Here is a 26,567-nt window from a genome sequence, read left to right as displayed (position 1 = left end):
ATTAACTCGGCATAAATTTCGAGGTTTGTTTGCGATGCCCAGCGTATCACAACGTCATTTGACAAACACCAACATGGCTATTCAGCCCTTGGTATCTGTACCTCAACAAACTTGAATTGAAATGTGAGTAAGAGCCATTCAAAAAACCCCTACAATGAGATTACCTCGCGCAAGCAGCTCGGTCTCACTGAGAGTGAGAGTGAAGAGCCATAGTGACGGAACAATGTGGTGAACGATCACCTCCCAAGCGAAGAAGAGCCACGTAAATCTTAAGTCCAAGCTCCTACCGGCCGATACTTGTCATGCCAAGAGCCCAGAATAAGCACTACGTATTGGCAACTGGGCTCGACCACCCTTGCCGACAAGGTATCGGCTTGCAGGCAGAAGGATTGCTGGTTGAAAATAGGAATTTCCAGTCAGGGGTTGCGGCACAGCAAGTTTGCTCTCCCGATTGCCGTCACATTAAAGAATCCATTCCGAGTCTAAAATGACGAGCTCCCCAGGAAACTGAAGCTTTGCAAGACTCGGTCTCGACGTAATCCAATAAGAACGCCACGAGATGTTTGACAAGTATCGTCGAAAGTCCGGCGTTGGAGCCCTGTCAAGTCCCCCGTCGCTGGACCATGAATCACGTCCCCCTCGCCACAATGCAAGCCAAAGTCTCGAAGAGCCACTCGTCAGGAACTTCTCGATGAGCGGCGGTGAAGCGCAAACCGAAAACGAACAAGACCTCACACCCAAGGGAGCCCATCCCGTCTGCGTCACCAACGACGACCCCAAAAGCAAAACTCCGCGAGTCTCGACCTTATTCCAAGACTTCTCAATCCGCAACGAGCCCAAACCTCCACACAACCCAAACCAAACCACACAGCCAGTCTTCAAGCCATGGGCCCCAGACATCGCCCTCCTCCTCACAGCCGCCTGCCTCCTCGCAGCCATCTTCGCCACCACCCTCTCGCAGGACGGCAAGCCCCAGCGCGACTGGACGCTGCCCATTACCCTTAACGCCCTTGCTAACGTCCTCTCGACGCTCTTTCGCGCGTGCGTCGGCGCTGTCGGCGCGGAGGTGATTCGCCAGGCGCGATGGACGTGGTTCTGGTCTGAGGAGCGGCGGATGATTGATCTGCAACACTTCGACAGTGGGAGCAGGGACTTGCTTGGCGCGCTGAGGCTGGGCGGAGTGGTTAAATGGAAGAGCCCGGCGACGGTGATGGCCGTCTTTGCGGTTGTGGCGTCGTTTGCAGTTGGACCGTGTGTGCAGCAGGCTATCGGGACGGTTGAGAGGGCTGTGGTTGATCCTGGGGACGTTGCGAGTATTCTGACGGCGCGGAGTGTTCATCTTGATTCATACTTCTTTGAGGCGATTTACCGCGATGAGGAGGATGGCCAGAAGGCGGCTGAGACGATTATGCGGCCTGGGATGAGGATTGCGCTGCAGACGGCTATACAGAATCCTCGCGGTGTGGAATCTGCAGTTTCGCCTACGTGTCCGACTGGGAATTGTACTTTCATGGGGCTCGAGTCTGGTGCGCCGGTGCTTGAGCTCGGTGAGATTACACATGCGTCTACTGGTCTTTGTTCTATCTGTACGGATGTCACATCCCTCATCAGCGTCGCCGAGAACAACAGCTCGATAGCGTTGCCGAACGGGATGAACTTCTCCACGGGCCGAACGGCGACGGGCATGGCGTTTGGCTCGGGAGATCTATCTTGGGCTAACAGCGTCATGTCTGAGCGAGCTGTATCTCTGGCGAAGCAGGGTTTGGCCAACGTCACAGTCCTCACCACGCAGAGCCCCATCGCCGATAGATACGGCGCCGCTTTCGTCCATACCCGCATGGCACTCTCCTGCTCTTTGTACCTCTGCCTACGGAGTTACTCGGGAGTGGTCCAGAAAACCCAGCTCAGAGAGAAGCTCGTTTCCGAGGTTTCAACGTACCATGACCCGATGTACGACGGCATCGAGCACCAGTGGGTCAAGAACGGAAGCTATCTCGCCTCCCGCACGCCCTGCGTAATGAACGGACGAAACTACACGGCCGAAGCCGAGGCCGGCAGCCTCAACATCACCACGTTCTGGGCGCCCGACGCCGCAGAGTGCATATACAGCGTCGCCCCGACCTTCGCCGACGGACTGTCGTGGTTTCTCAACGACGCGTTCAACGAGACCTGCACCTTTAGCGCGTTCCAGGACGGGAACCTCTGGTGCAAGAACAACTTCTGGCTCTCTGAGCTATGGTATCGGGGCAACGCGACGGTTGAGCTTGTTTCTGGGCATTTCGCGGATATTGCCACTGCAGTGACGAATCAGCTCCGGCGCGGGTTGGGGAGGCAGGAGGGTTCGATGTCTGGGGTTGAGGGCCAGGCGCTTCAGTACGTTGTGTTTGTGGTTGTTGACAAGGGGTGGCTCGCCTTTCCGGCTGTGCTGCTTGGGCTGGAGGCGGTGTTGCTGGGTGTGATGATTGCAAGGAGTTGGCGGTTGAGAGATGAGGAAGCTGTTTGGAAAAGCAGTATTTTACCTCTGATCTTCTATAGGAGACAGTTTGCGGGGTCTGGGGAAGTCGTTTCTTCTGAGGGGCGGTTGATGACGGCGAAGGAGATCGAGACTGATGCGCGGAACATTTGTGTGAAGTTTTCTCGGGTCCGGACGGGAGATGAGATGAGTCTGCACCGTATTTCGAATGCGAAATAGTCACTTAGAGTGATGATTTGATGTCAAACATTGAAACTATCCTGCTTCCTCTCATTTTACCTCATTCTAGTTGATGGATTTGAGGTGAATCGTGAGTCTTTGTTTCACAAGTGAATGCCCCGCTCATTGAAAATCGGGAATGCTTCTCACCGTCAATGCCTTCTTCACCGCTTCGCAGCCACTCACCTTCCACATTATTCTCACGTGTTGTTGATTGCAACGAGTCAGTCTCATCCCATCGCTGACGTGGCTTATGTAACGAAGGCAGGCATCGGAGGTTTAACGACGGTGAGGCATACCGAAGGCCCCCGCTTTTTCAAATCTCACTCCGATATTGAGTTGCACACGTATCGCAAACCTTCACGATCAGATCTCACCTCACACATCCACTTGTCACTCCCTCGACGCCGAACTCACGTGTAACTCACTCGCTTCATCACCAAGAAAGGCTCAGACCGATTGCAACTTCAGGACCCTCGCCGATCACAAATCACCCAGAAATGTCTCAAAAGCCGAGACTCCTGTGCCTCCACGGCGGGGGCACCTCCGCCCAGATCTTCCAGATCCAGCTCATCAGGCTGCAGCGCATCCTCGACGCCCGCTTCGAGTTCGTGTATATCGACGCGCCCATGGACTCGGCGCCCGGGCCCGGCGTGCTCCCCGTCTTCGAGGGGTGCGGGCCCTACCGGCGCTGGGTCAGCGACGACCCCGCGACGCCCGCGGACGAGTTCCAGGCGCAGAAGGACGCCGCCGTGTCGTTCCTCAAGACGTACATCAAGGAGAACGGCCCCTTTGCCGGGTTCGTCGGGTTCTCGCAGGGCTGCCGCGCCATCTCGAGCCTGCTGCTCGAGCACCAGCGCGGGGAGGATGATTTCTTGGGGCCTGAGGCGAAGCCGTTTGCGCTGTTCATCTGCGGCACGTTCCCGCCGTTCGTGCCGCACGAGGAGAAGATCACGGCGCCGACGGTGCACGTGGTCGGGCTGGAGGACCCGTACGAGCCGGCGAGCGAGCAGCTGTACGAGCAGTGTTCGGAGAAGAGCACGCGGAGGATTTTGAGGTTTCCGGGGGGCCATCACCTGCCGACTGCGCCGGAGACGATACAGCATGTTGCGAACATGACGTTGAGTGTTTACAAGGAGACGTTGAGGAAGTGAGAGGGGATGGCTGTGTGGGATAGAGTGGGTTGGTTATTGGGCGCTAAAGATAGATAGGGGGAAGCGTGTTTCGATCAACGGCCGGGAATAATAGACATCTTTGGATACAGCAGACGTCCAGGATCATCGAAAGATGGGATGCAATCATGAGTTAGGGGGTCTTTGGTGGTGAGCTTGCACCACAAACCAACCACGAGATTCAAACCGAAAGTGCCAAGAACGTGGAATGGAGTCAATGGCTGGAACTCTGAGTTTGTGTGTAACCTCCCCAACCAACAGCATCTCGCCGGCGACGTCTGTCTTGGCCGTGATGGTGTGAGGAACGGCGCCAGAAGCGTGGCAGCCAAGTTTTTGGCAGAGGCGTTGTGGGGTGCTCCCGAAAGAATGTTAGCGCCAAGGGCGGGTGCTTGTCTCTGATTATTATCGTTCCCAGCAAAAAGAGATGTCGTCCTGATAGAGAGGTACGTATCCCCGGTCGTGCGCTTCAATGCCCCCGCTGTCGGTCGACGTCACCTTCAGCGCAGCAGCAGCAGCTTAAGCTCCGGCCTCCTGAGCGCCCGCGGCAAAACAAGGAAAAACGATGCGACAGCCACCACGACGCGCACGACGCCAACTTCTCCCGGTGCTGTGCTCTCTTCGTCCAGACTTTCCTCCCCAGGTCTGATCTTGGTGTTTCGACGTCTGACGCCGTCAATTGAGCATCCCATTGTGGCTTCTCGCGATCATCGGCTCCGACAGACTCGACGACGGCAATTGCGGACGATACGATCGAACGACGACACCCGAGGAGATAACCACTCGGAGCACTCGTCATGGCTCGGTCTAGCTGGTTTTCCCGCCTGATGGGCTGGGACAAGCACCCCAGACACCATCACGATTTCCACGCCGACTGGATTCGCGACGACCGCAGACGCCGTACGTGTTCATCCCTTCTCCGTCGTCCCATGCTCTCCCACCTCCGATGACTGCCCTCGTGCCACCTCAATTTCCTTCGGAAGATATGGATTGCTAACAATGGGTCTTATCCAGTCCTCCCGCAATACCGAAACGAGAATATCCAGTCCGCGATCCCCGCCGCCGAAGTCACAAAGGTCGCCCTCAAGCTGCGCCATCTGATCGAGCTTGCCGTTCCATGCGAACTCGACGAGGAGGAAATCACAAAGGCACACAGCAAGATCATCACCACCAAGGTCATCAAGGCTGCGAAGGAGGCTGGCGGCTCCCACTACCGTTCCTGCGTCGTGTTTTGTCTTGTCGTCTGCAAGAGATGGTTCAAGCACCAGGCTCTCGTCGAGCTCTGGGACGCCGACATGCACAGGGTTCGAGCTGTTGCCTGCGAAGTGGTGGCCAAGCAGATGTAAGTCCACCATCTATTACGATCGACGGCAGTATACTAATCACGCGATGGCAGCATCGAAACCGAAGACGACTTCGAGTACCTCATGCATTCCGTCCTGCTCCGCCGATACTCCATCATCGTCGACGGCGAAGCAACCCCGCCCGCCAACGTCGTCGAGAAGGCCGTCGACCTTCATGCCGTGAGGGTGATTGGATCTTCGGGATACCAAAAGTGCATCTCCTACCTCTGGAAAGGCTGGCTCGTCCAGGATGAAGACGACCCGGCCGTCTTTATCGACTACAAGGACAAGGACAACACGAGCTTCTTCGTCCACATGGACCCCGACCGCATTCGCGCGCCCATGTATCAGAACGCCACCCAAGTCATCATCTCCTTCGTCTACATCGGTCTCTACACCGCCGTCATCAACTCCGTCAACCCGACTGGTGTCTTTGACACGGCCGAGGTCCTGCTGTACATCTTCACCCTCGGCTTCATCTGCGAAGAGGTGACCAAGTTCTGGAAGGCGGGCTACCACATCCTGGGCTTCTGGAACGCCTTCAACAGCGTCCTCTACAGCTTCATCACCCTGTCCTTCATTCTCCGCATCATTGGCCTCACCCATCAACAGGGTGATGATACGCGCGAGTTCTACAGCAAGATGAGCTACAACTTCTTGGCGTTTAGTGCACCTATGATCTGGTCGCGGCTGCTGCTGTACCTCGACAGCTTCCGCTTCTTCGGCGCCATGCTCGTGGTGCTCAAGGTCATGATGAAGGAGTCAATCATCTTCTTTGCCCTGCTGATCGTGTTGGTTATCGGTTTCCTCCAGGCCTTTATCGGCTTGGATTTTGCTGACGATTGGGTCGCGGATGACATCCTCTTCATCCTGCAGGCTATGGCGAATGCTGTGATGCAGAGCCCCGACTTTGACGGATTCGACAAGTTCTCGCCACCGTTCGGAATCATTCTGTACTACTGCTTTACCTTTATCATCATGGTCAGTGCATCCCTGCGTCTTTTGCTGGCCGCATGCTAACACGTCTCAGGTTGTCTTGCTCAACATCCTCATCGCCCTCTACAACTCGGCGTATGAGGATATCTATGGCAACGCCAACGACGAGTATTTGGCGCTCTTCGCCCAGAAGACTATGCAATTCGTCCGCGCACCCGACGAGAACGTGTACATCCCGCCCTTCAACCTGCTCGAGATGCTGGTCATCTGCCTCTTCTGGTGGATGGAGAAGTCCAAGTTCGAGCGCATGAGCGACGTCATTATGGGTATCATCTATTCGCCCGTGCTGGTCATCGCCGCGTGGCACGAGACGAAGACGGCGGGCGAGATCCGCAGCAACCGGGCCCGCGGCGAGGAGGACGACGACACGATCGAGGAGTGGGAGCAGATGATGGACCAGGTCGACTTTGAGGCCGACGGCTGGAACAAGCTGTGCATCAGCGCCAAGACGAACCTTGAGGCGGACCCGACCATTACCGAGGTGCAGAAGCTGCGCGGCGAGGTCGAGGAGCTGAAGAAGCTGCTGGTCGACATGACGAAGGCCTTGTCTTCCGGTGGAGAGGTCGAGCCCAGCCAGGCGTCGACCCTGATCGATGTTGCCGAGCCAGAGCAGAGCGAAAGCAAGACGAAGAAGAAGAAGAAGGGGAAGAAGAGCAAGAAGGACAAGAAGGCAGGCGGCGAGGGAAATGCGTCGGCATCCTCGAGCTCGAGCGACGAAGAGTGAGGAGAGTTCATCTGATGGGACACGTCGCGTGGTCTATGCGCTCTGTTGTTATCTACTGTGTGTGTAAAATGTTTATGGCCGTCACGTCACGTCACGTCTATCACGAAAGCAATTGCGGTTCTGTTTCTATGGGAGATTTGGATCTCGGGTAATCGGCTGCGAGTCAGGATTCATTGGCGTTGGACCATCAGTCATTGTTTGTCAGATTGGATCTGAGAGCATAGCAAACCATTACCAATACCAGCGAAAATTTGCACAAATTCCCCGACCAGAAAAAGCATCCGTGAGTCCGCAGCCGGAAGCCGCGACTGGGCGCAGTGGTGATTGTCCGTCGACTCCCGTCCGCAAGTCGGCTCCGGGCAGATTGTTTCAGCCGACCCCACGACCGCCAAGGTCACCAGCTTAACCAGTTGGGCAACTCATCTTGGTGAGTTGTCCCGGATGCCGGCTCGGGTCCTACGCGAGGAGGGGCTGTGGTGCAAGTTGCAACAGCTGCGGAGACAGGGTTAACCGAGCTGGGGCTTGGGTGGCCTTTTTCCTCCTGGAATGGTGAAGGGGGCAACCTTATCTTTACATGTTGGAAACGACCTTCTTTTGACCTCCCCAACTGAGACTGGGGCGCGTGGAGAATATTGGGGTTGTTGGCACCATTCAAGATGGGCAGCAGTGATGATAATTCTGTAGAAGCTGACTCTGAGGCGCGAGGGGTCGCGACCATCAGCTAGCCGCCAGCCAGCTACCGACCCCTGGCTAGGCCCCAAAACCTGCATCTCGAGACGTTTTAAAGTTTAGTGGCGTCCAGCGGTTCCCCGGCATTCCCTCTCCACACACGGTGCCCTCTCTTCCCAGGAACACTCGGCACGAAGAGGAAACCTGCCCAAACGGTAGTGTGCTGTCGCCCCTGTTTTGCCTTGGGATGAATGAGTTTTGGTCATCGTTTCTGATGAGATTGGAGGAGATGATTTGTGGCCATGGAGAGTGATGAAGTTGAGTGATTACGGAGGGATTGTTGTGGCTGCTTATGGGGGGGGGATTTGGCCGCAATGCCATTCAAAGCACATACGGATAGTCAGAGTACCCATTCAGCTCCATGTTTACACGGAGACCAATTGGGCCCCCCCTACTTGCCTGCCCCCCCCTGGCGCTTAGCCGGGTTTGATTTTCGAAACATGATCCGAACATTGGCGCGGGACGACGGCACCATGGCCACGGCTGTGTTTGGCCGTCGCGCCCTCACCAGCGAGACACGACTCCAGTCCAGTCCAGTGCATCGCGTGGATGTCGTCGACCTGGTCCCAAACGCCATGGCTGAGGATGTCTCCCTCGCCTTGGTAACGGGAACTTGGTGTGTGTGCAATTAGCTCCCACAGCTTGGACCCATGTCAGCATGGGGTAAGGTAGGTAGCCAAACATGGTGTGGCACCGCATTTAGCTTCGTCCCAACGCTCGGGTAGCATGTGTGTGTGTCTTTGACCCCTCAATTTGGCATCCGTCTGAAGAAACCAAAAAAGCTTGGCCTGCAGGTCGTCGGCGGCATGGCTTAGAGTGGGTTGCTACCACGCAAACCTCGGATGTCAGATCCCCCGGGACCACTCGCTCTATGGAAACAGTCCTTCCCGCGGGGCGAAGTCGACCTCTGTTTTCTTTTGCTGCTGTTGGAGATTGTGTTTCCTTTTTCGGGGCTAGCTGATCATTGCCACGCTAGTTTGCTGAGGGTAGGACAGGACTCGGCTGAGGAGACCGAGACCTCCCTTCCCGTCTTCTCCGGATGGCGCTGTCGTGAGGCCGCCACGCGACTGGCGGCATTCTCGTGCCGAGATTGGGGCTGTCTTATCCGGCTGCGGCAGAGCTACACCTGAACATGGGCTTCTCGAGGAAACGATGTTGCCTGGGGTTTGTGGCTTTCGGGGTAGCGTTAGACGTTACAGGGAGACCGCCACGAGACCTGTCTCGTCTCTTGTTCATGTCAGATGAGTTGTATAAGAAGACTGTCATCTTCCTGTCAAACTCGGACTTGGCAATCCATCATCAGCACAAACATCTTCTCCTTTCCCTCACCTCCAATACCCAAACACCAACATAATACAGAGTTGATCTCTAACACACACATCCAAAATGCACGCACAAACCCTCCTCGCCCTCCTGCCCGCCGTCGCAATGGCCCAGTACGGCTACGGCAGCGACGACGCCACCGATGACTCCTCCTCCTCCTCCATGAGCATGGACATGTCCATGTCCATGACCACAACCGCCTCCGCCGCCGCCGCCTCCTCCTCCTCCTCCGCCTCCGGCACCGTGCACGTCGTCAAAGTCGGCGAGTCCGGCCTCACCTTCTCCCCCAACGACGTCAAGGCCGCCGTCGGCGACACCGTCGAGTTCCACTTCTACCCCAAAGCGCACTCCGTCGCGCAGTCCTCCTTCGACAAGCCCTGCGAGCCGCTCTCCAACGGCACCGCGACCGGCTTCTTCTCGGGCCCCGTGCCCGTCTCCTCGGGCGAGGGCGCCGACGTCTTCTCCGTCAAGGTCGAGGACTCGTCCCCCAAGTGGTTCTACTGCGCCACCGCGCAGCACTGCCAGGGCGGCATGGTCGGCGTCATCAACGCCCCGAGCAGCGGCGGCAAGACCGTGGACGCGTACAAGGAGGCCGCGGCCAAGGCGGCGAAGAACGTGGCCCCCGCGTCGACTGGGGGCGGCAGCTTGGGGCCGGCGGCGACGGGCAGCCCGAGCGGCTCTGGGGGTTCGGGTACCAGTGCGAGCGCGAGCGGGACGTCGGCGGCGTCGGGCACTGCGGCGAGCGGGTCGGCGTCGGCTTCGAGGACCTCGAGCCCGAGCGCGGGTGTTGAGGCGCGCGGGGATGTTAGGTGGGGGCTGCTCAGCTTTGGTATGGCTGTTGCCGGTGTCGTTGGCGGACTTCTCATCTAAGATGGGGTTGTATGGCTTTTTGGGTTTGAGGTTTGGACGGGGCATTTATACCAAGGTGCATCAACAGATTGGGCTTCCTGAAAAGAGGGTCGGTCTGGGTTTAGAGCGATTCATGTGTACAAAGTACCCTACTAGTTAGTCATTGTTTTGCAATATTGATCAAGCTGAGCTTTCAAGATTTTGTGTTTCTAGGTGACCTTAGACGACTTGGAATGAAAGGACGGTCTGGATGAATAGGTAGGATATCCTGGCTGTGTCACAGCCCTCGGCAGGTGTCCTATGATTAAGACCCTTTTTAAGCGCCTGTAATTGACGCTATTTTTGGCGTGTTGTAATCGTCATAGTTGCGTCTTTGAAGTTGTAATTGGGTATGTGGTCAGGCTATGAAGGGTCAATGTGATCAGTTGAAAATGTAGGTACTGCGCGCATAGCAAACCCGAACAAGACACCAGTGGAATTGGCACGTTCCGTGTGGCTCAAGTGACAGCACTTGGTCAAGAGCAAAAGAAGGCCCCACGAACGAATTCCGAGGAGACTGCGCATATGATAACGCCAATTTTTTGACCTCACAGTGTCTCCTACACCCTCTCGCTCGCACAGTATCATCGATACCGATAGCTAATTTGATTCTAAAATCTCACGGAAGTTATCTTGATCTCCACCACTCCCAACTCCGTCCCATGGCACCAACCGTCCTGGTCCTTCCATGCTTCACGGTTTACCACCGGTATCCAACTTCTTGCATTGCCTCCTTCCCTTTCCGCGACCGCTTCACTTCTCGCTGAACCATCTCAGCAACGACCACAGCGTCCAGCTCCGTAGTATCAATCACAAACCCGTCCCGCTTCACCTCATCAAATACGTCAACCTCGTCAAAGTCAAATAGCTTCAACGTGCGGTAGCATCGCAGAACGAATGCATTCTTCAGCACCTTCCTCTGCACCCTTGACTCTGGCCAACACCGAACTGGGTCGGTGATCCGGCGGATGTTCTCAGCCTCGCTGCACATGACCGTGACAGGCAAGAACGGCCGGTTAGCTTTGTACGCGGCCTCGAGGCAGTCCACGGGGTTGTCCGTACGCTCGAGCGAGTCGGTCTGGAAGTCGGTGAGTATGATTGTCTTGTGTCGCATGTGAGGGGCAAGAAGGTTGGAAATCAATGTCCTTTTTCGGTCCATGGCGCCTTCCTTCCAAGCTTGTGAATGGCGGCGGGGAAGGGCCACGTTGTCGATCCGTCGATGGTTTTGAATCAGGATGGCGCGGTCTATTCCAATGAGATGGCGCAGTTCGATGGCGATTTCGCGCTTTCCGGTGCCTGGGAAGCCGTTGATCCAAATGACAGGAGCTGGCGGTGGCTTTGTGTTCTTTTGCTTGGGCTTGGGTACCCTGCTGCTGAAGGGACGAATTGACGGATTTTCACCATCGACAGAAGCTGAGCTGACTGAGAAGGCAAGACCTGGGGCGGCTGACATTGTGCTATGGACCTTCAGGTCGTGGTGGAAGAATTCTTCAATAGCGAGTGGTTTTCGGGTTTGTTATAGTTGATAAATGAGAAACGTGAACGAAATAAGTTCTTGATAGGCAAATGATCTCTTGGAATTTTGGTGAAGTTGAAGGCTAGTCGAAAATCTTTTCTTTCGAGGCGGCGGGTGGTCTGAAATTTGCTTTTGTACAATAAAACCTGCCTCAATTGATCAATGTTCAACTCGAAGCGTAACGTAAATAAAGGGAAAGGTCAAGAAGTGAGGTCGTAGAAAACAAAGCGATGGATTTTTCTAACTTCAGGCCAAGAACGGAAGGGGCTTCAGGGTTGAACTTGCCGTAAGAAAATCAGACGAGACGGTTGAGATCCACAAGTTATGAAATAGATGAGTGAGTATGTATTCACACGCATACTAGATTACTCGCTTGACGTCATTGCATTTAATCCTGCTCAACCATATCCTTCCGATTCATGAAATATTTGTTCATAATAGTCTCCTCAGCGGCCTTCATATCAACGCCTTGAGCTTTCTTGTCCAGTCTCTTCCGGCTCTCCGACAGTTGCAGTGCAATGTCCTTCCACGTGAGTTGCTTGCCCCCAAGTCCCATCTCCTTCGCGCCATCGATCCCTTTCACGACCGAAATAGGCAACAATTTGCCGGCTTCCTTCCTCACCACTCCGCCCACAATCACAGTCTCGACATCTCTCTCGCTCGAGTGCAAGACGATCGCAGCAACGGGGTCGACTTCCGCGGCTGGAAACATGGATGTGCTGGAGGTGTCGAAGACCACGAGGTCTGCCTTGGCACCGACCTTGATCTGTCCAACCTCGCCAGCCATGCCAATGGCACGAGCGCCTCCGACTGTGCCCACGTTGAATATCTGCTCAGCAGTAGGGCCGACGTGGCGACTCCATTTTCCCTGCTTTCGAAGTTCTTCTTGGCGCTCGGTGCGCGCATATTGCAGCCCCAAACGCATCTGACTGGGCATGTAGCTGCTTCCCCAAGTGTGGCAGTCAACTCCCAAGCTGGAATTTACTTCGAATTCAGGATGAAGAGCGAGCGGCGGCCATCCCATCTGGAGCTCTGTGTTGGGTGTTGCTGAGATCCAGACATCGTTCTTAGTGATCAGTTCCGCATCGCCATCCTTGGGGAAGTTGGCGTGCGAAAGCAGAATATCGGGGCCGAGGAGGCCGTGGTTGTTGAGGAGCTGTGCCACGGATGGACCATTACCGAAGGCGAGACCGGCGGCTGCGTGAGAGGTGATGACTTTAGCCTTTGCGGCTCTGAGTTCCGAGTAAAGCTTCTTCATGGCGTCTCCTGATTGGTAGACATTGTCGACAACAAAACCAATCTGGACTCTTTCGTCGCCGTATGGACCCTGTGATGCCAAGGCTTTCCAATCTTGAAGCACGCTCGGCGAGCTGTAATCATCCTGTACTGTAAACGGGCTCCAACTGGAGACGGTGCGAGGAACGGAATAGCAGTAGACCGTTCGAAGGCCAGAAGCAATCAGGGCTTGAATCATCGTGGGAGCTGTGACAGTCAGCCGATACCTCACGTCAACAGTGCAGATGGAAACCTACGGAATTCGGGACCCATGTTCAGACTTGAGTGGTCCACTACCGTGGTGGTGCCACCGTCAATGGCCTCGAGAGCACCGGCAAGTTCACCCCAGAAGGCGTCCTCAGGCTCATAAAAAGCGCCTGCATAATTACCAGGAGGAAGATACTCGATCAGTGTTTGGTTCACATGGCGTCCCTTCAGCTGAGTCTGCCAGACGTGGTGGTGAGTGCTGATGAAGCCTGGGGAAACAACTTTCCCCTCGCAGTCGACGACCTTGACATCGCCGCCTGCTTGAATATTCTCTTCAATCTTGGCGATCTTGTCTCCTTCGACCAGTAGGTCGGCCCGCTGAGGGGTGACCTTGCCATCATCTGCATGCATAAGAAGCTGACCATTTTTGAGGAGAATCTTCGAAGTAGGAGCCATAGTGTGTACAGCAGACGTAATTTTACAACAGCTTGCTTCAGCAGAATCAATGTTGTCCGGCAGTTCTGATGATCTGATTATGTATTCACCGTCGTTGGAGACCAACCCCTCGCCGCGAAAGTCAAAAGCGACCGGCGCTTACGGTGGCTTAAGTCCATGCCTTCTTGACGCAAAGCTGATTAAGCTTGAATTCAATGAAGTTTAACGCGACCAAGCTATGACCCATGCGGTGGAGTCCTCGCGTCAATCGACACGATCCTTTAAACGCGAGTCCCGAAGTCGAGGTACGGTGACATTTATCCCACTGCTGCCGCCCATTCGGACCGCCCCGGAGGCCGAGAATGCGGGGTAAAGTGGGCACCGAGAAGTGCGACACCTCCGGCCGGACGGCGATATCGCTTTCGGGCCTCCGGAGTGGCGTTACGACGATAATTGGGGTTTTCCTTCGGCATCTGAGACATGAGTCTACCTACAATCGAGAATCAAGACCGTAGGCCTTGTAACATATGCAAGTTCATTGAATGACTGAGGTAGCTCTAAGGCGATGCAGTCGGGTGTAATAATTAGATCCGAACTTTCAGGCAGCCAGAAGAGTGGTGTTCTGACTGGATTCATCATATTTCTCTGGCGTTGACCATTAGATCGTGGCCTTGCAAGTAAATAACTCCATGCTATATTCTGTCCAAATTTCCGATGAAAATCCTAAGCATTAGGAGCTAGGTCTCATCAGGCACAACTGCTTACTTGAAAGATGGGGAGGAAGTGTCTTCGAAAGGGAATGACTTAATGCATATCTCACGTCATGATCGCATATTACTGAGCGTGTATTTGGCATATATATCAGGTAAGGAGGGTGGAAGTATTGTCAGTATTGGAGCGGCAAGGCAAGATCAAGAGAAACCATCGAAATTCAATTTGTCAAAATTCGTCAACATTTTGTAAAAGATCATACGCAGGCTTTGGGAGATCAATGAATGTACAATTGAATGAACCGGCGTTTAAACAAAACGGCGAATGATGTGTTCTAAATACAGGTCGTGTGATACAAAATATTAAGAATTGAATTCATATGTGCAGTCTGGTATCTCTTCTAACGTGCCCTTGAATAAGGTGTATGAAATTCAAAGGGCTTGGGGTCTAGGCTTTACCTATTACTAATACAAATGGTGAACATTAACAAGAATTAGAAACTAGGGAAGTTCTGTTGCTCTGTTGTTGCGAATCAATGCAAGCGCTGCAAGTGCTGGGTTCAGACATTACTGCTGTGGTCCACGTGTTTCAGGTGCGTCGTTCTGTTTTGCAAAAGAATCTCGCCAAAAGGGAATGGCGAAGGAATTATGCCAGCTTGAAGCCGGTTCTGCGGAGGTTCTGGAACACGCCTTCGGGGTCGTATTGCTCAGCAACCTCGCTCATGAAGTCGAAGTTCTTGTATCCGTGGGTGGCGAGAGGGTCTTGGTCACCCCAGGCGTAGTTTGTGTACTTCCAGTCCTTGTAGAGACCGAGATCCTTGGCGTAGTTGTCGATCTCCATGCGGAACTTGAGGATGTATGGAAGGAGGATTTCCTGGTTGGCCTCGGTGTCGACAGTCAGGGCGATGAGCCACATGAGAGTGGGGCCGTCGGCGACGACATCCTCGAGGCCGAGAACGTTGCCACCAGACTGGGCGCTGTGCTGGACGATTGACTGGGTGACGGGCTGGAACTGGATGAGAGTATTAAAGTCGGAGTCGGGGGCGGCGGCCTTCATCTTAGGCGAGTACTCCTTCAGCTTATCGTCGATAAACTTGAGCATGCGGATATCGTGAGTGGTCTGACCGACGAACCAGTTGGCGCTGGGATTCAGTTAGTTGTGTCTACTGAAATAGGCGATTGTTTCACATACTAGAGACCAAGTGGTGTAGGGCCGGTGAATTGGGGGACTAGATCAGAAACGGCACCAACGGAAGCAGTGGTAGAGATGTTGGGAATAGCGAAGTATTCGCTGAAGGCAGGGGCCTCGGGGTCGGCATCGACATTGCTGAGAATGGAGCGGAGGGTGTAGCCAGTCTTGTCGTAGTACAGCGCAACGATGTTTTGGCTGGCAAGATCCTCGCCCATGTGGTTCGCGAAGTTCATGTAGGCGTTGAAAACAGCATCTCTCTTGGTCTGGTTGTAGGTGAAGAATCCACCCCACATCTGGGTCGACTCAACAACACCTGAAAAAATGTCAAAATTTGTGTCCAGGCAGTTGAAATTCAAAGACTGGAGGACTTACGTTGGTCAATCCTGGTAACGAAGCCGAAGTTACCAGAGCCTCCCTTCTGGGCCTTCCACAGATCGGCGTTCTCGTGCTCATTGGCGTTGACAATGGTACCGTCAGCCAACACAATCTCAAAGTTGGTGACCTGGTCACACGAAAAGCCGCGAGAGTTAGTGTGGAAAGAGTACTAGAAATAGTGACGTCAGCGATGGGTCTGCCAAGTAATGCTGCTCGTCTACTTACACCACCGCCCGTGACGAAGCCACCAACGCCGACGACTGATGCTCTGCCCCCAACGGTAGTAACACCGTAGGGGTCAAGAGCCTTGTAGACCTCACCCCAATTGGATCCGGGGCATATTGAGGCTACCTTGCTGTCTGCGTCGTACGTCGTGGCGTTCATGTAGCCGAAATCGATCGTGACACCGCTCTTGACGCCGTTGGAGCCCTTCCAGGCAGAGTGTGCGCCGCTGCGGATACCGAAGGGGCACTCATGTTTTGAGATGATCTTGGCAATCGCTGAGACATCTTGAGTGCCCTCAGGAAGAACCATACACCAGGCCTCCTGCGCCGCGTTGGCAGAGTAATAAGACTTCAAGCGTGCGTCGTAAACAGCACTGTCTTTGCCAAACACCTTGCCTCTGAGGCTATCATCTGAAGCCAGGGCAGTACACTGAACTCCAAGTTAGCAATGATCATCGCTTGGCAATGGGGAGTCTGCAACGTACACATGAGCATTCGGGGCCACGACTCTTCGCAGACAACGCTGAGCTAGCCAATGCCAGGAGGACCAAGCCTGATGTTGAGAACTTCATGACTGCAGAGTTTGCGCACGACCTCCCGCAGTTCCACGACGATCTCTCTTGAAGAAGTGAGAGTTTGGGAAAGGGCCACAAATGAGAGGGCGATACCTGGCTACACACGTGCTGTCTGTCCGGGGGTAGTCAAATCAAAGCGAGAAAAAGAACGGAAAAGCAAAAGGAAGAATGAGGAAGAATCGCCTTGGATGATATCTGTGCTGTTACATTCCATTTCTGCAGGCAAATCTTGAGGTCCGTGTATCCGCACTTTTAAGTAGCCTAGGGGGCCGGATCAGCATAAGGCGATCTAATTTCCATCGGGGGAGACTAAGTGGGAATCACCATTCGCCCACAAGCCGGAGACGGGGCTGAGCGGACGAGAATGCGCATTTGGAAGGTGGACGGGCCGAGGGAATTATATCTTGAGAGGTCTGCATTAGTTACGAAGGGATGCGATGTCTTCGGAACTAAACATAGTTTCTACCGCGGTGATTGTTTTCCCTCTTGAAGTTGTTTTCCCGTCAACAAACAAAACTCTATTCGAGGACGATGTGAACTTTGACGTTGCAACCGGTTGTCTCCAACGACGGAGTGCAACCCGACATCTATGTTCCTCAACATCCCAGATGAACAATGCCACCCTCTCCAGCAGAGATTATGGGTCTTTCATTACCGAGAGGGTTTAGCATCAACTTCCCTCTCCTATCGGCGTCCTCGGCAAGGTCTGGGGCGGGAAGGGAGGAGATGCGCACTGCAACTTAGTCTGGCGCCATTTTTGTTAGCCGCATGATCCCAGGTGCACTCAATCGTTCATACCGGCGTTGCCTTTCTTCCTCCAGTTAAAATCAAAGACGCCTCCCCGGATCCACCTCCGGCAGCCAACTCCTGAAATGTGAATGTCATTCTGTCAACTTCCCTGACTGTTCGTCCGAGATTTTACCTTCAGCGTCTTCCTTCGCAAGGTTGGGCTGGTTCGAGTTTCAGCACACCGAAGACCCTGCGCAAAAGGAGAGAGAGAACATGATTCGGTCACCGAGCATCATTTCTGCCCAGTCATCTTGTTTTGGGGGCAGGCTTGCACGACACCGCCTGCGGAGGGGTAATAGCCGCCGCCGAGGTCGTTTGAGTCATGTTGAACTTTCTGAGACTTTTCTACACAGCATATCCATGCAGACTGAGGAGATCATCGGGGCTTTGCAGACCGCCCAAAACCGCTCAGAGGAAAGTGATCAGCGCGTAGAAGAAAATTTGTTCAAGAGATCCTTTCTTGCACAAATCACATTCATTGAGTTGATCCCTTCAAGCTGAAGTCTTAAAATATCACGACTGAGGATCACCGCTGGCTTGCATGACGTTGTGAGTTGCCGCCATTAGCTAGCCTATGCCAGGTGGCATTGATCAACGATTGTCCCAAGGTCCTGCAGCCTTAGAAGGCCCGGCATACGAGATGTGCGGTAGGGGTGGACAGACCCTGAATCTTGGCCAGATCGCTCGGCACCAGCGGCAGAGTGAACGCAGTGACCGTGAGATGTCCACCTGCCTATCAATGATGAGCTATTAACATCTTGTGAAGGCCTCTTCGTACGATATCCGACATGGGGCCTTTCCGAGGGTCTTCTCGAAGATGCAACTCTGAGCCAACGTCACATCAGCCAAGACCTTACGAACTTGGGGCTTGGGGACGACGACTCTCGGTCCTTTTGCTAGGGGCTAAAAGTGCTCTCCGTATCCACATCCCCGGCCTCTGCCAACCCGCATGTCGGATGACCGCCATCCCGGCTGGCACCCGACCCCGTTTGGCTGGGGCTCCCAGCTCAGGCTGTAGAAAACCTCAGCCGAACTTTATTGCCAGGTTGGATCAGCTTCTTCAACAGGACGACTTTTGCTGATCAACCAAAAAGCCAAGGCGCCCCTATCGCGGATAACCACGATCATAGCTTAAGATATTGAAGGCGCATAACCGCTACTCTCCGGCGAGCCTAAGCTGCCGCCCCGGCCAAGCTCTTTGCCGGGGTCTTCTTCGGTAATCGTCGAGCGGAGTCCCGTAAAGAGCATTGCTGGCGGCTGAATCGTCGCAACATCTGTGTCCCTGGACCTCTGGAGACCCCGAAAATATCACTCCAGATTTCCATAGTAATAAGATATTCGTAGAACAGTGCACAAGGCGGAGAGTTGATCCCTTTGATTTACTTACAGGAATCACTCGGCATCGCCATGTGGCCTGTTCGTCTTATCCATTCTCAAGTGGGAGCGTGCTCGCAGAACGTAATTTCGCAGAATAGAGATGCGGGCTTTCGGGGATGGACCCTGGTTCTATTCTGGGCCAAGAGACGCGAGATCGCCTGCCCAACGAATTGCTCAAACTCTGTCAGAATTCAGGCTAGACATATAAACAAAACCCAAACCTTTTGCTGGCTTTGGCTCCTCGTCGTCGACGATCGTTTGCTGTGTCGCCAAAGATGTCGAACCACACGCAATTCCCAACGGCTGATATGCCGGCGTCCGTAATTCCTCCTCCGCCGGGGGTGACGGTTGATTTCGACCATCCGCGCCAGCAAAAGGTGCTGGAGCATTACCTCATCTTTGGGATCGGCGGCACAATTGCCTTCATCGCCCTCTGTCAGAGGTTCTACACCAAGATCTTCTTGTCAAAGGGTCTTCAAATCGATGATGGTACGTCTTGGTCTTGACCTTTTGTACTGACGAGCATTGCTGATCTGAGTTTCTCGCAGCTTTCATGTTTCTTGGTTGGGTATGTGATCGTCGGGAGCTCGGGGCTCGCGCTGTTTTCTTCGGCCGAAAGACGATGATCTAACTCACCGTTCACAGGTCGCCTCTGTGGTCACGCAGGCCATGCTAGTTGGTGAGTGTTGCCACAGTCTCAATTTGCTACGATATGATGACTGACATGTATTTCAGCCTCAATAGCTGAAGGAGGCATGTGTGCACACGCTTGGGAAATGCCCCTTTCCCGATTTGTAAAGTACTCCATCGTATGTGCCGACCACCACCAAGAGCCCCGACTGTAGCAAACAAAGCTAACTCGAGGAAGGATGTGTACGTCACTGCGCCAGTGTACATGCTCTGCAACGGCTTCACGAAGCTGTCGCTGCTTACCTTCTATCTTCATTTGTCGCCGCAACGATGGTTCCGAATTTGTGTGTGGATCGGCATCGTCGTTGTGTCCTTGTACTCGGGATGCATCACATTGTTGATGCTGTTCCACTGCAACCCAGTCCGCAAGGCTTTTGACTTCACCATCAATGATGGAAAGTGTTTGGACGTGGCTGTGCTTTACATTGCTACGGCAGTGTCAAATATCGCCACGGATGTAATGTTGTTCATCCTGCCGATGCCAATGATCTTCAATCTGCGCATGAAGATTGCACAAAAGATTGGCGCTATGCTGATATTCGGCATTGGATCTATGTAAGTGCATTTCTTTTACCGCATACATGGACGCAATGCTAATGAATAACAGCACCATCGCAACGTCCATCATCCGCCTTGTCCTTCTGCCCAAGTTGCTGACCAGCACCGACCCGTCGTGGGATGCGGCACCCGCCAACATTTGGACGTAAGACAGGCCTTCTGATTCCAGTCCAGTTTCACCAGAGCTAATTGGGTTTAATAGTTTCATCGAGGGCAACCTTTTCGTCATTTGTGGCTCGATGCCGACGTTGCGAAAGTTCTTCAAGCACTTTGCACCTAAGCTCATGGGAACTTCAACGAACCCATCGTCATACGGTGCGGTATACCACGCGTCTTACGCCAACCAACAATCACACAACACAAAGAGCCGAGCACGATCTCAGTACCAACAATTTTCAGATCAGAACGAGATGCACACATTCCACTCGGATCACAAGCGGGGCATGGACGACGACTCCGCATTCACCTCAATTGTGGTCGCTGGAGGCGGAAGAGAGAGCGCAGACGACATGAGCGACAAGGCGATATTACAGACGAAGACGGTTACGATTCAGCGAGATTAATGGGATGACGATGTGGATGGCCGGGTAATGGTTCGTGTCAATGCATGCGGAATGGAGTTTAGGACGGGGTTCGGTCAAAGCGTCACATCTTGGGGGCTGACATCAAAAAAGAATAATGGAGTAATGGATAACTGTCTAAATTTTAAAGAAGGCATTCTTTCGGCATTGAGCCGCAATTCTTTGCGGGCTGGAATATTTCGCTCTGACTCGGTGATCGGTGAAGCCACTGGCTCATGATTCGTATGTAGCGGGACAATCCAAGGGAACAATCCGGCTGCTAATCTTCCTCTCTCAAGCGCTTCATGCCATGCTCAGCTTCTGCACTCAAGCTCGCCCGGCTGAGATGCGAACTGCAACCGGTGCAATGACATGCTCAGCCGCACATTCAATGGTTAATTGGCCCGCATGAGGTTTTCGTCCCGGGTCGCTCCGCTGTCTCGGGCGATCTTTTGCGATACCGAGCTTATATCCGAGCGACTTCTTGACTGAAAGCATGTTCGAAATGTACGGATAGTCAGCATTGGTTCTTCTTACAATAGTCGAGGAATCAAAGCCAACACCAGTTGCCGTGTTGCCGGATGTGAGCGACATAGAGAGAAAAAAAGGAGGGCGGTGGCCGTAGCTCCAGAGGGCGTATCCGCTCGTCTATTTGAGTTTGATTAGCGCCCGGGCCTAGCTCGTAGAATGAACCTTGTCAACTCACAACTCGCAGTGAGATAACAGCGGCAGTTTTCGCGTGACCTCTGAAACAGGGAAGAACGTTGCGATTCATGGGTCCTTACGGAACAAACCGAGGGGACCCCTCGCAGCTTGGAAGATTCTTCTTCAGCATATAGGCGAGCATTTCCTCACTCTTTCACGCGATTCAATGACCGAGCAGAGCAGAAATCCTTCCAATCTCTCTCTCCTGAATCCATCACGAGAGAAAGGGACGCGTGTCTCTGCCTCTGACGGAAGTTTTCCGCAATCTTGAAGCCGTGATCATTTCATCTTGGGCAGAAAGGATACCCGAGACCCTATGACAGATTTCTGCATGTAAGTACGGATATTTGCGAAGGGTGACGAGGCGGTGTTCATGTGGGCAATAAGTCAGGTCACGTTGTAGCGTGATGTGGGAAGAGATGCTGCATCAGTAATCACGTATGTATTGTGTCAAATATTTACGACAGAAAGGGAATCTCAAGGATTGGACCTCCTATTTCCTAGCCAGCTCACACAATGGTAGAGCTCAGTTTCTTCTCTCATATTTGCCGGTGACCTGAATCTGGGGCGTCTGGAAGATGTCCCAGTTGTCAGATGCCTGGGGGTTACCAAAAGGCTTGAGAGTGGCAAATCGCATGCTGGAGTGACTAGTATTAGCACGGTGCCGAGCCACTTCAACTTTAGAAAGCCACTTACGTGTAGTTCCCAAGCTCAATCTGACTTCCGTTGCCCAACTTGCCGAACCACCAGAACTCGTGGTAAGAAGCCTGTGTCTGAGCGTTGCGGTAGAGATCGACCTCGGGGTAGGTCCAGGTGTCATCGGGATCGTAGACGTCGGGGTCAAAGTAGGAGACGCTGCCGGCCACAACGTGGCTGGTGGCCGGGCCGATGTAGCCATTCTTGCCGGGGACGGGAGGGTATTCCCACTGTCGCTCAGTCCAGCCAGGCTCGTAGATCTACGCACATGAGTCAGTCATAGTGGCAGTCGGACGTCGATCCATGTATTAACTTACGTCCCATCGGACTTCCTTGGTGCCCCAAATCAGCTTGGAGTAGATGATTGGAAAGTCGGCGGCGAATCTGTCCAGATTGAAGGAATATACACTTCATAATGTTAGACATGATTGATATTAAGACGGATATGGGACTGTTCTCACTAGTCACGCTGCGTGGTGAATGGGTAGCTGGGACGGTAAATAGGGCTGATCTCAGATTTCAAGTTGGCGCCAAGTCCTGCAGACGCTGTTAGAACTAACGGTCACAAAGTAAGTTCAACTCATATAGCTTGCTTACCCATGTAAGGCACGGACAATTGCTCTCCATTGTTGCCAGAGACAATGACCTTGCCACTGTAAAGAGGCAAAGCGGACGAGTTCCAACCCAAAGTGTCGGGGTTGGGGAAGTTGACCCTTGCCATATCAGTCGATTGCCGTCAATTACAGCAGTGCTTCTAAACTCACGAGACAGTCTTGCTTTCACCCGGCTTCAGCGTAAAGTCTCTCGGAACCGAGACCTCAACCGGAAGACTGGTAGGAGCCAACTCGGAGAAGCTCTTGATTCTTTTCTCTCCAGCCCAAGGCTCGACGAATGGGTACCATCCGAGCATCTCCACGCCAGCAGCATTTTCGTACGAGAACTTGTAGCTGATATCCTTGTCGCCGTTGTTGATGACGGTAACGTCGTGGTAGCGGCTGAAGAAGTGAGTGTCGTTGAGAGCAATCTTCTCAAAGGTGAGACCGGTAGCGTAGCTGACAACCTTGAAGGCATTTATCAGCCCGTTGCCGACCTGCGCGACGGGTGCGGAGAAGCCATAGTCAGTGGCGGTGCCATCGGACCAGGGGAGAGATGTGCCGCTGGCGATGATGCGCTGGTGCAGCGCCTTGGCGAAGCCCTTGCCTGAGCAAAGGATGTTAGTGCACGCGTTCATCTGTCTCAAGTTGGATCTGGGATGCATTCAGTAACTTACCATGCACAGATCGTCCACCATTCGCACTGATGTAGAGTGCTGCAACGCCGGCCACGTAAGGAGTAGCCATGGAGGTTCCGGATAGTAGAGCGTAGGTGTTGTCCAGGTAGGTGCTGAAGATCTGCGTAATTGTCAGGATCACGCAACGACCAGGAATTATGACAATCGAGTTTCCTTACCTGACCACCGGGAGCTGCAATGTCAGGCTTAATCTGGAGATCATATGTTCCTCCCCATGAGGTGAAGGTGTTCGGTCGACCGCCAGCAGGGTACTCCAGGCCAACTACCTGCTCGGGGTTGATAGAGAAATCAGCCGTAACATTACCACCCGCCTTGACGGTGTCGATGATGGCGGCGCCCGCTTCAGCGGTAGTCAACGCAATGAGTCCGATCTCACCGTCGGTGTACGGGGTGATGAGCGGGCCCTCGTTATTGTAGAAGAGGATGTACTCCGCGCCCAGGGCAACCAGGTTTGCCTGTTTCGTAGCGAAGGTACAAGTGCCGCGGCGTACCAAAGGAATAACGCCCTTCAAGCTACGAGTGCCGCTGGCGTAAGGCTCGCAAGCATCGGCAGGGTCGATAGTGTCAAAGTTCAAAGGAACGACCGGCCAGTCGGTGATGTCAGATGAGAAATAGTATGTGGAAGGAAGGTATCCGGCCTGCAGCTTGTTAGCAGAAGGGCTTTGTGGGTGATACCGGGGACCTGACCTTGACTGTCTCCGTCTTGCCATCAAGAACAGAGGTGAGCTCGAATGGCGAAGCAGGGAATGTCTCTGTCTCGACGGAAGCAACAGCAAGAACATTTTCTCCTGAAGATCCGCTGCTTGCAAAGAATGGCCCGGCAGCGCCAGAGTTGCCGTTGGCGATCGTGACAACGACTCCTTCCTCGACAATGCGAGATGCAACCTCAGCCCAAGCATTGGTTGACCATCCGCTGGGGCCGCCGATACTAGCAGTGATAATATCGACCTGAGGCCTTTGTCAGCACTGTGGCATACGTCAGATCAACTTCGAGCTATTTACTCCATCCGTGTAAGCCCTCAAGAAGGCCTCAATCAGAGTCGCATCATCTGTGGCGTCCTACAAATCGTTAGAACTGCAGCATAGTTCCTTGTTTCAAGGTACCTACGATTTGAGCGAAGACCTTGTAGGAGTACAGAGTAGCCTCGGGTGCAACTCCAGTCCAGCTGCAAGAAGGTTAGTAAAAGAAGATTGGATAGGATGGTTTGTGACAGCCGTACAAATCTGTCTTGCCAGCAATGATACCGCTAACATGGGTTCCTGCACTCATGTCAGACATGTATCACTTTCTAGGATTGAGCATAACGTACCGTGACCCATTTGATCTTCTGGGTCATCATCGGGAGCCTTGTCCTCATAAGGCCAGATGCCGTTGCCAACAAAGTCATAGCCACCAGCGATCTTGAAGCCTTCGCCAAACCCACCACCGAGCTAGATGCAGGTCAGCGCATATGGATCGTCGTCCCCAAAGAAAGCGACACGTACGGCAGGGTGGTTGTACCAAGTGCCAGAGTCGACCACGCCAACCTTGACGCCTTGACCGAAGATGCCCTTATCGTGGAGCTTGCTCACTCCCGTCGCGTTGTGGGTAGTGTAGTTCGAAGCAGCCCCATTCTCGATCGCTTGGAGCCCTTCCACAGGCGACAGGGTTACGCGGGTGTTGTGCCACACGCGCGCGACACCCGCGAGGTTCTGCAAAGTGTCAATGTTGTGCGTGTCCGTCTCGATGCTGGCGCCAGAGAAGATGTCGGCCTCGAAATCTTTGACGATCTTGATGTCTTCTGCGAGGGCGACGTCGCGACGAGCCTTTGCGGAGCCCTGAGATGCGGAGTTAGCAAATGGCCTACTCCAAGGCTTGCGACGGAGTGGCGAACCTGGGTGTATTCGATGATGAAGCTCTTGGCGACCGGGACCGTGGAGTTGCTGGTCTGTCCCTCGGGAGCTTGACGGGCAGAGAGGACATCCGCACTTGCCAGCGCGGGAAGCGCAAGTAAGCTGGCGATGCTAAGGAGATGCATCTTGGTGCAGTTTAACCAAGACCGTGAGTCGCCTGGGGCTTGCGAGTCGAGGTCAAAATGATAATGCCGGTGGGATGGCTATTTAAATTTGTTTGACGGCATCCAAGGTATTGTTTACTACAGAAACATCATTTGAGGTGCAGCTGGGCACTGCAGCGTCGCATTGCCGATACGGGAGCATCCCTTGGAGGTCTATGGTGATATCGCCATCGTGATGGAAATGAGCTTCCTTCTTGGGACGATTTGCACCCCTGCCTTGTGCTGCAAGGTCGGATGAGGAGAAATTGTGAATAATGAGACCACCATCTACGTCGTCTTTGACTGTCTTGGGGCGAGTTCTGATACGTTCCTTGTATTGATAGGGAAATATTCGCCTGGATTGTGTCTCGTATCCAGAAAAACATCGTGAGTCTTCAGTGTCACACAAAGAGCAATTGCATGTCGATCAACTCTCGATGACAGCAATGAGAGCACCTTCCCATGAGTTCAGAGCAGGAATTGGGGGGTAAGAATGGCGTCTGACTGACTTGCGGTTCCTGATGCAACCCAAGAGACGCTGCCAAGACTCTACCCCTGGCTGTTGAGAGCAAGATGCATGGCCAATTCTCGTGTTGGGATGAACGCAACGCGTTGGGCGATAAGGAAGAAGTATGACCCGGTCGGTGAACCAACTTGTCGCCTATGGCGCGAAATGGCATCATCCCCCGTCATGAGACGCGATTACAAGCGCCAGGGGTACTAGAGTACTTGCAGGACCCCTTATCGGTCAACGTCTAGATTGCAGCTCAGGGCCAAATCATAGATAAGTATCCGCGAAGACCTGCAGGTATCTGCATGCTTATTTCACTCATCACCTCGTGTTCAATCTGCACGCGTGATCAAAGCGGATAGCAATATTCAGACGGGGGAGAATTGATATTCAGCCCGCCTAGGCCTCTTTTAGAAGGGGGTTTTAGCTACTACTACCCTTAAAGTTACTACGTTATACTCTAAAGTCTCTTAATAAAGTAGGTATACTTTTAGAGGTATTTATAGGTTTTATTAAGTCTAAATAGTATAAAACATAAATTATTTTTAAAGTAAATAATTATAGATATAAGACTAAATTAGTTAAAATATATTATAAAGTAAAACTTAATATTTTATTACTACTAATTATAATATTATAACTACTAAAAATTATAAATAAATTTATCTTATTATTACTATTAATTTTAAAGTAATTATTAAGTAATTACTAGTAATTACTATTATTATGAGCCTTTCTACTTTAGTTAGTGTTACGACCCGACAGGCATGACACGTTGGAACTGTTAGATTGGCAGTAGTAAAAGGAATAGTGATGTGTATTCGGTTTTTTTTTTTCTCTCTTCCAACTCTTCCATAATAGAAGATCTTCTACTATTTATGTCCAGAGTGAGGGCTTTTTCCTTTATCAATAGAGTTTGGCATAACCATAGAAAACTCTTCTCAACTCCTCTCAAGGTCGCTTAGTGGCGGACACCTTTCA

General features: G+C 53.1%; 8 protein-coding genes across 8 annotated transcripts; 4 read left to right on the top strand and 4 right to left on the bottom strand.

Annotated features, from left to right (window-relative positions):
• Positions 1-559: 559 nt before the first annotated feature.
• COL26b_013134 (uncharacterized protein) lies at positions 560-3,846 on the top strand (the record flags this gene model as incomplete). The annotated part of the gene is made up of 2 exons (XM_053185757.1): positions 560-2,672; positions 3,191-3,846. The coding sequence occupies 2 exons, from the start codon at positions 560-562 to the stop codon at positions 3,844-3,846; spliced, it is 2,769 nt and encodes a 922-aa protein (XP_053030292.1).
• Positions 3,847-4,658: 812 nt separating this feature from the next.
• COL26b_013133 (uncharacterized protein) lies at positions 4,659-6,924 on the top strand (the record flags this gene model as incomplete). Its single annotated transcript, XM_053185756.1, has 4 exons — positions 4,659-4,761; positions 4,876-5,203; positions 5,258-6,185; positions 6,235-6,924. 4 exons carry the CDS (start codon positions 4,659-4,661, stop codon positions 6,922-6,924), a joined length of 2,049 nt encoding a protein of 682 aa, XP_053030291.1.
• Positions 6,925-9,039: 2,115 nt separating this feature from the next.
• On the top strand, positions 9,040-9,846 carry COL26b_013132 (uncharacterized protein; the record flags this gene model as incomplete). The annotated part of the gene is made up of 1 exon (XM_053185755.1): positions 9,040-9,846. One exon carries the CDS (start codon positions 9,040-9,042, stop codon positions 9,844-9,846), a length of 807 nt encoding a protein of 268 aa, XP_053030290.1.
• A 718-nt stretch (positions 9,847-10,564) lies between these two features.
• On the bottom strand, positions 10,565-11,317 carry COL26b_013131 (uncharacterized protein; the record flags this gene model as incomplete). The annotated part of the gene is made up of 1 exon (XM_053185754.1): positions 10,565-11,317. The coding sequence occupies one exon, from the start codon at positions 11,315-11,317 to the stop codon at positions 10,565-10,567; it is 753 nt and encodes a 250-aa protein (XP_053030289.1).
• A 451-nt stretch (positions 11,318-11,768) lies between these two features.
• On the bottom strand, positions 11,769-13,318 carry COL26b_013130 (uncharacterized protein; the record flags this gene model as incomplete). The annotated part of the gene is made up of 2 exons (XM_053185753.1): positions 11,769-12,862; positions 12,913-13,318. 2 exons carry the CDS (start codon positions 13,316-13,318, stop codon positions 11,769-11,771), a joined length of 1,500 nt encoding a protein of 499 aa, XP_053030288.1.
• Positions 13,319-14,653: 1,335 nt separating this feature from the next.
• Positions 14,654-16,370, bottom strand: COL26b_013129 (uncharacterized protein; the record flags this gene model as incomplete). Its single annotated transcript, XM_053185752.1, has 5 exons — positions 14,654-15,149; positions 15,200-15,512; positions 15,572-15,743; positions 15,800-16,228; positions 16,284-16,370. 5 exons carry the CDS (start codon positions 16,368-16,370, stop codon positions 14,654-14,656), a joined length of 1,497 nt encoding a protein of 498 aa, XP_053030287.1.
• Positions 16,371-18,814: 2,444 nt separating this feature from the next.
• On the top strand, positions 18,815-20,350 carry COL26b_013128 (uncharacterized protein; the record flags this gene model as incomplete). Its single annotated transcript, XM_053185751.1, has 6 exons — positions 18,815-19,028; positions 19,088-19,107; positions 19,185-19,218; positions 19,394-19,784; positions 19,837-19,932; positions 19,990-20,350. The coding sequence occupies 6 exons, from the start codon at positions 18,815-18,817 to the stop codon at positions 20,348-20,350; spliced, it is 1,116 nt and encodes a 371-aa protein (XP_053030286.1).
• Positions 20,351-21,578: 1,228 nt separating this feature from the next.
• Positions 21,579-25,057, bottom strand: COL26b_013127 (uncharacterized protein; the record flags this gene model as incomplete). Its single annotated transcript, XM_053185750.1, has 15 exons — positions 21,579-21,690; positions 21,749-22,008; positions 22,066-22,156; positions 22,210-22,285; positions 22,346-22,401; positions 22,513-22,948; positions 23,019-23,139; positions 23,198-23,677; positions 23,727-23,987; positions 24,042-24,098; positions 24,148-24,205; positions 24,260-24,299; positions 24,350-24,470; positions 24,525-24,857; positions 24,914-25,057. The coding sequence occupies 15 exons, from the start codon at positions 25,055-25,057 to the stop codon at positions 21,579-21,581; spliced, it is 2,646 nt and encodes an 881-aa protein (XP_053030285.1).
• Positions 25,058-26,567: the final 1,510 nt, after the last annotated feature.

This window comes from Colletotrichum chrysophilum, assembly GCF_026319265.1.
Source record: "Colletotrichum chrysophilum strain AFK26 chromosome Unknown scaffold_207, whole genome shotgun sequence".
Lineage (NCBI taxonomy): Eukaryota > Fungi > Ascomycota > Sordariomycetes > Glomerellales > Glomerellaceae > Colletotrichum > Colletotrichum chrysophilum.
This window is presented reverse-complemented; position numbering and strand designations above follow the sequence as displayed.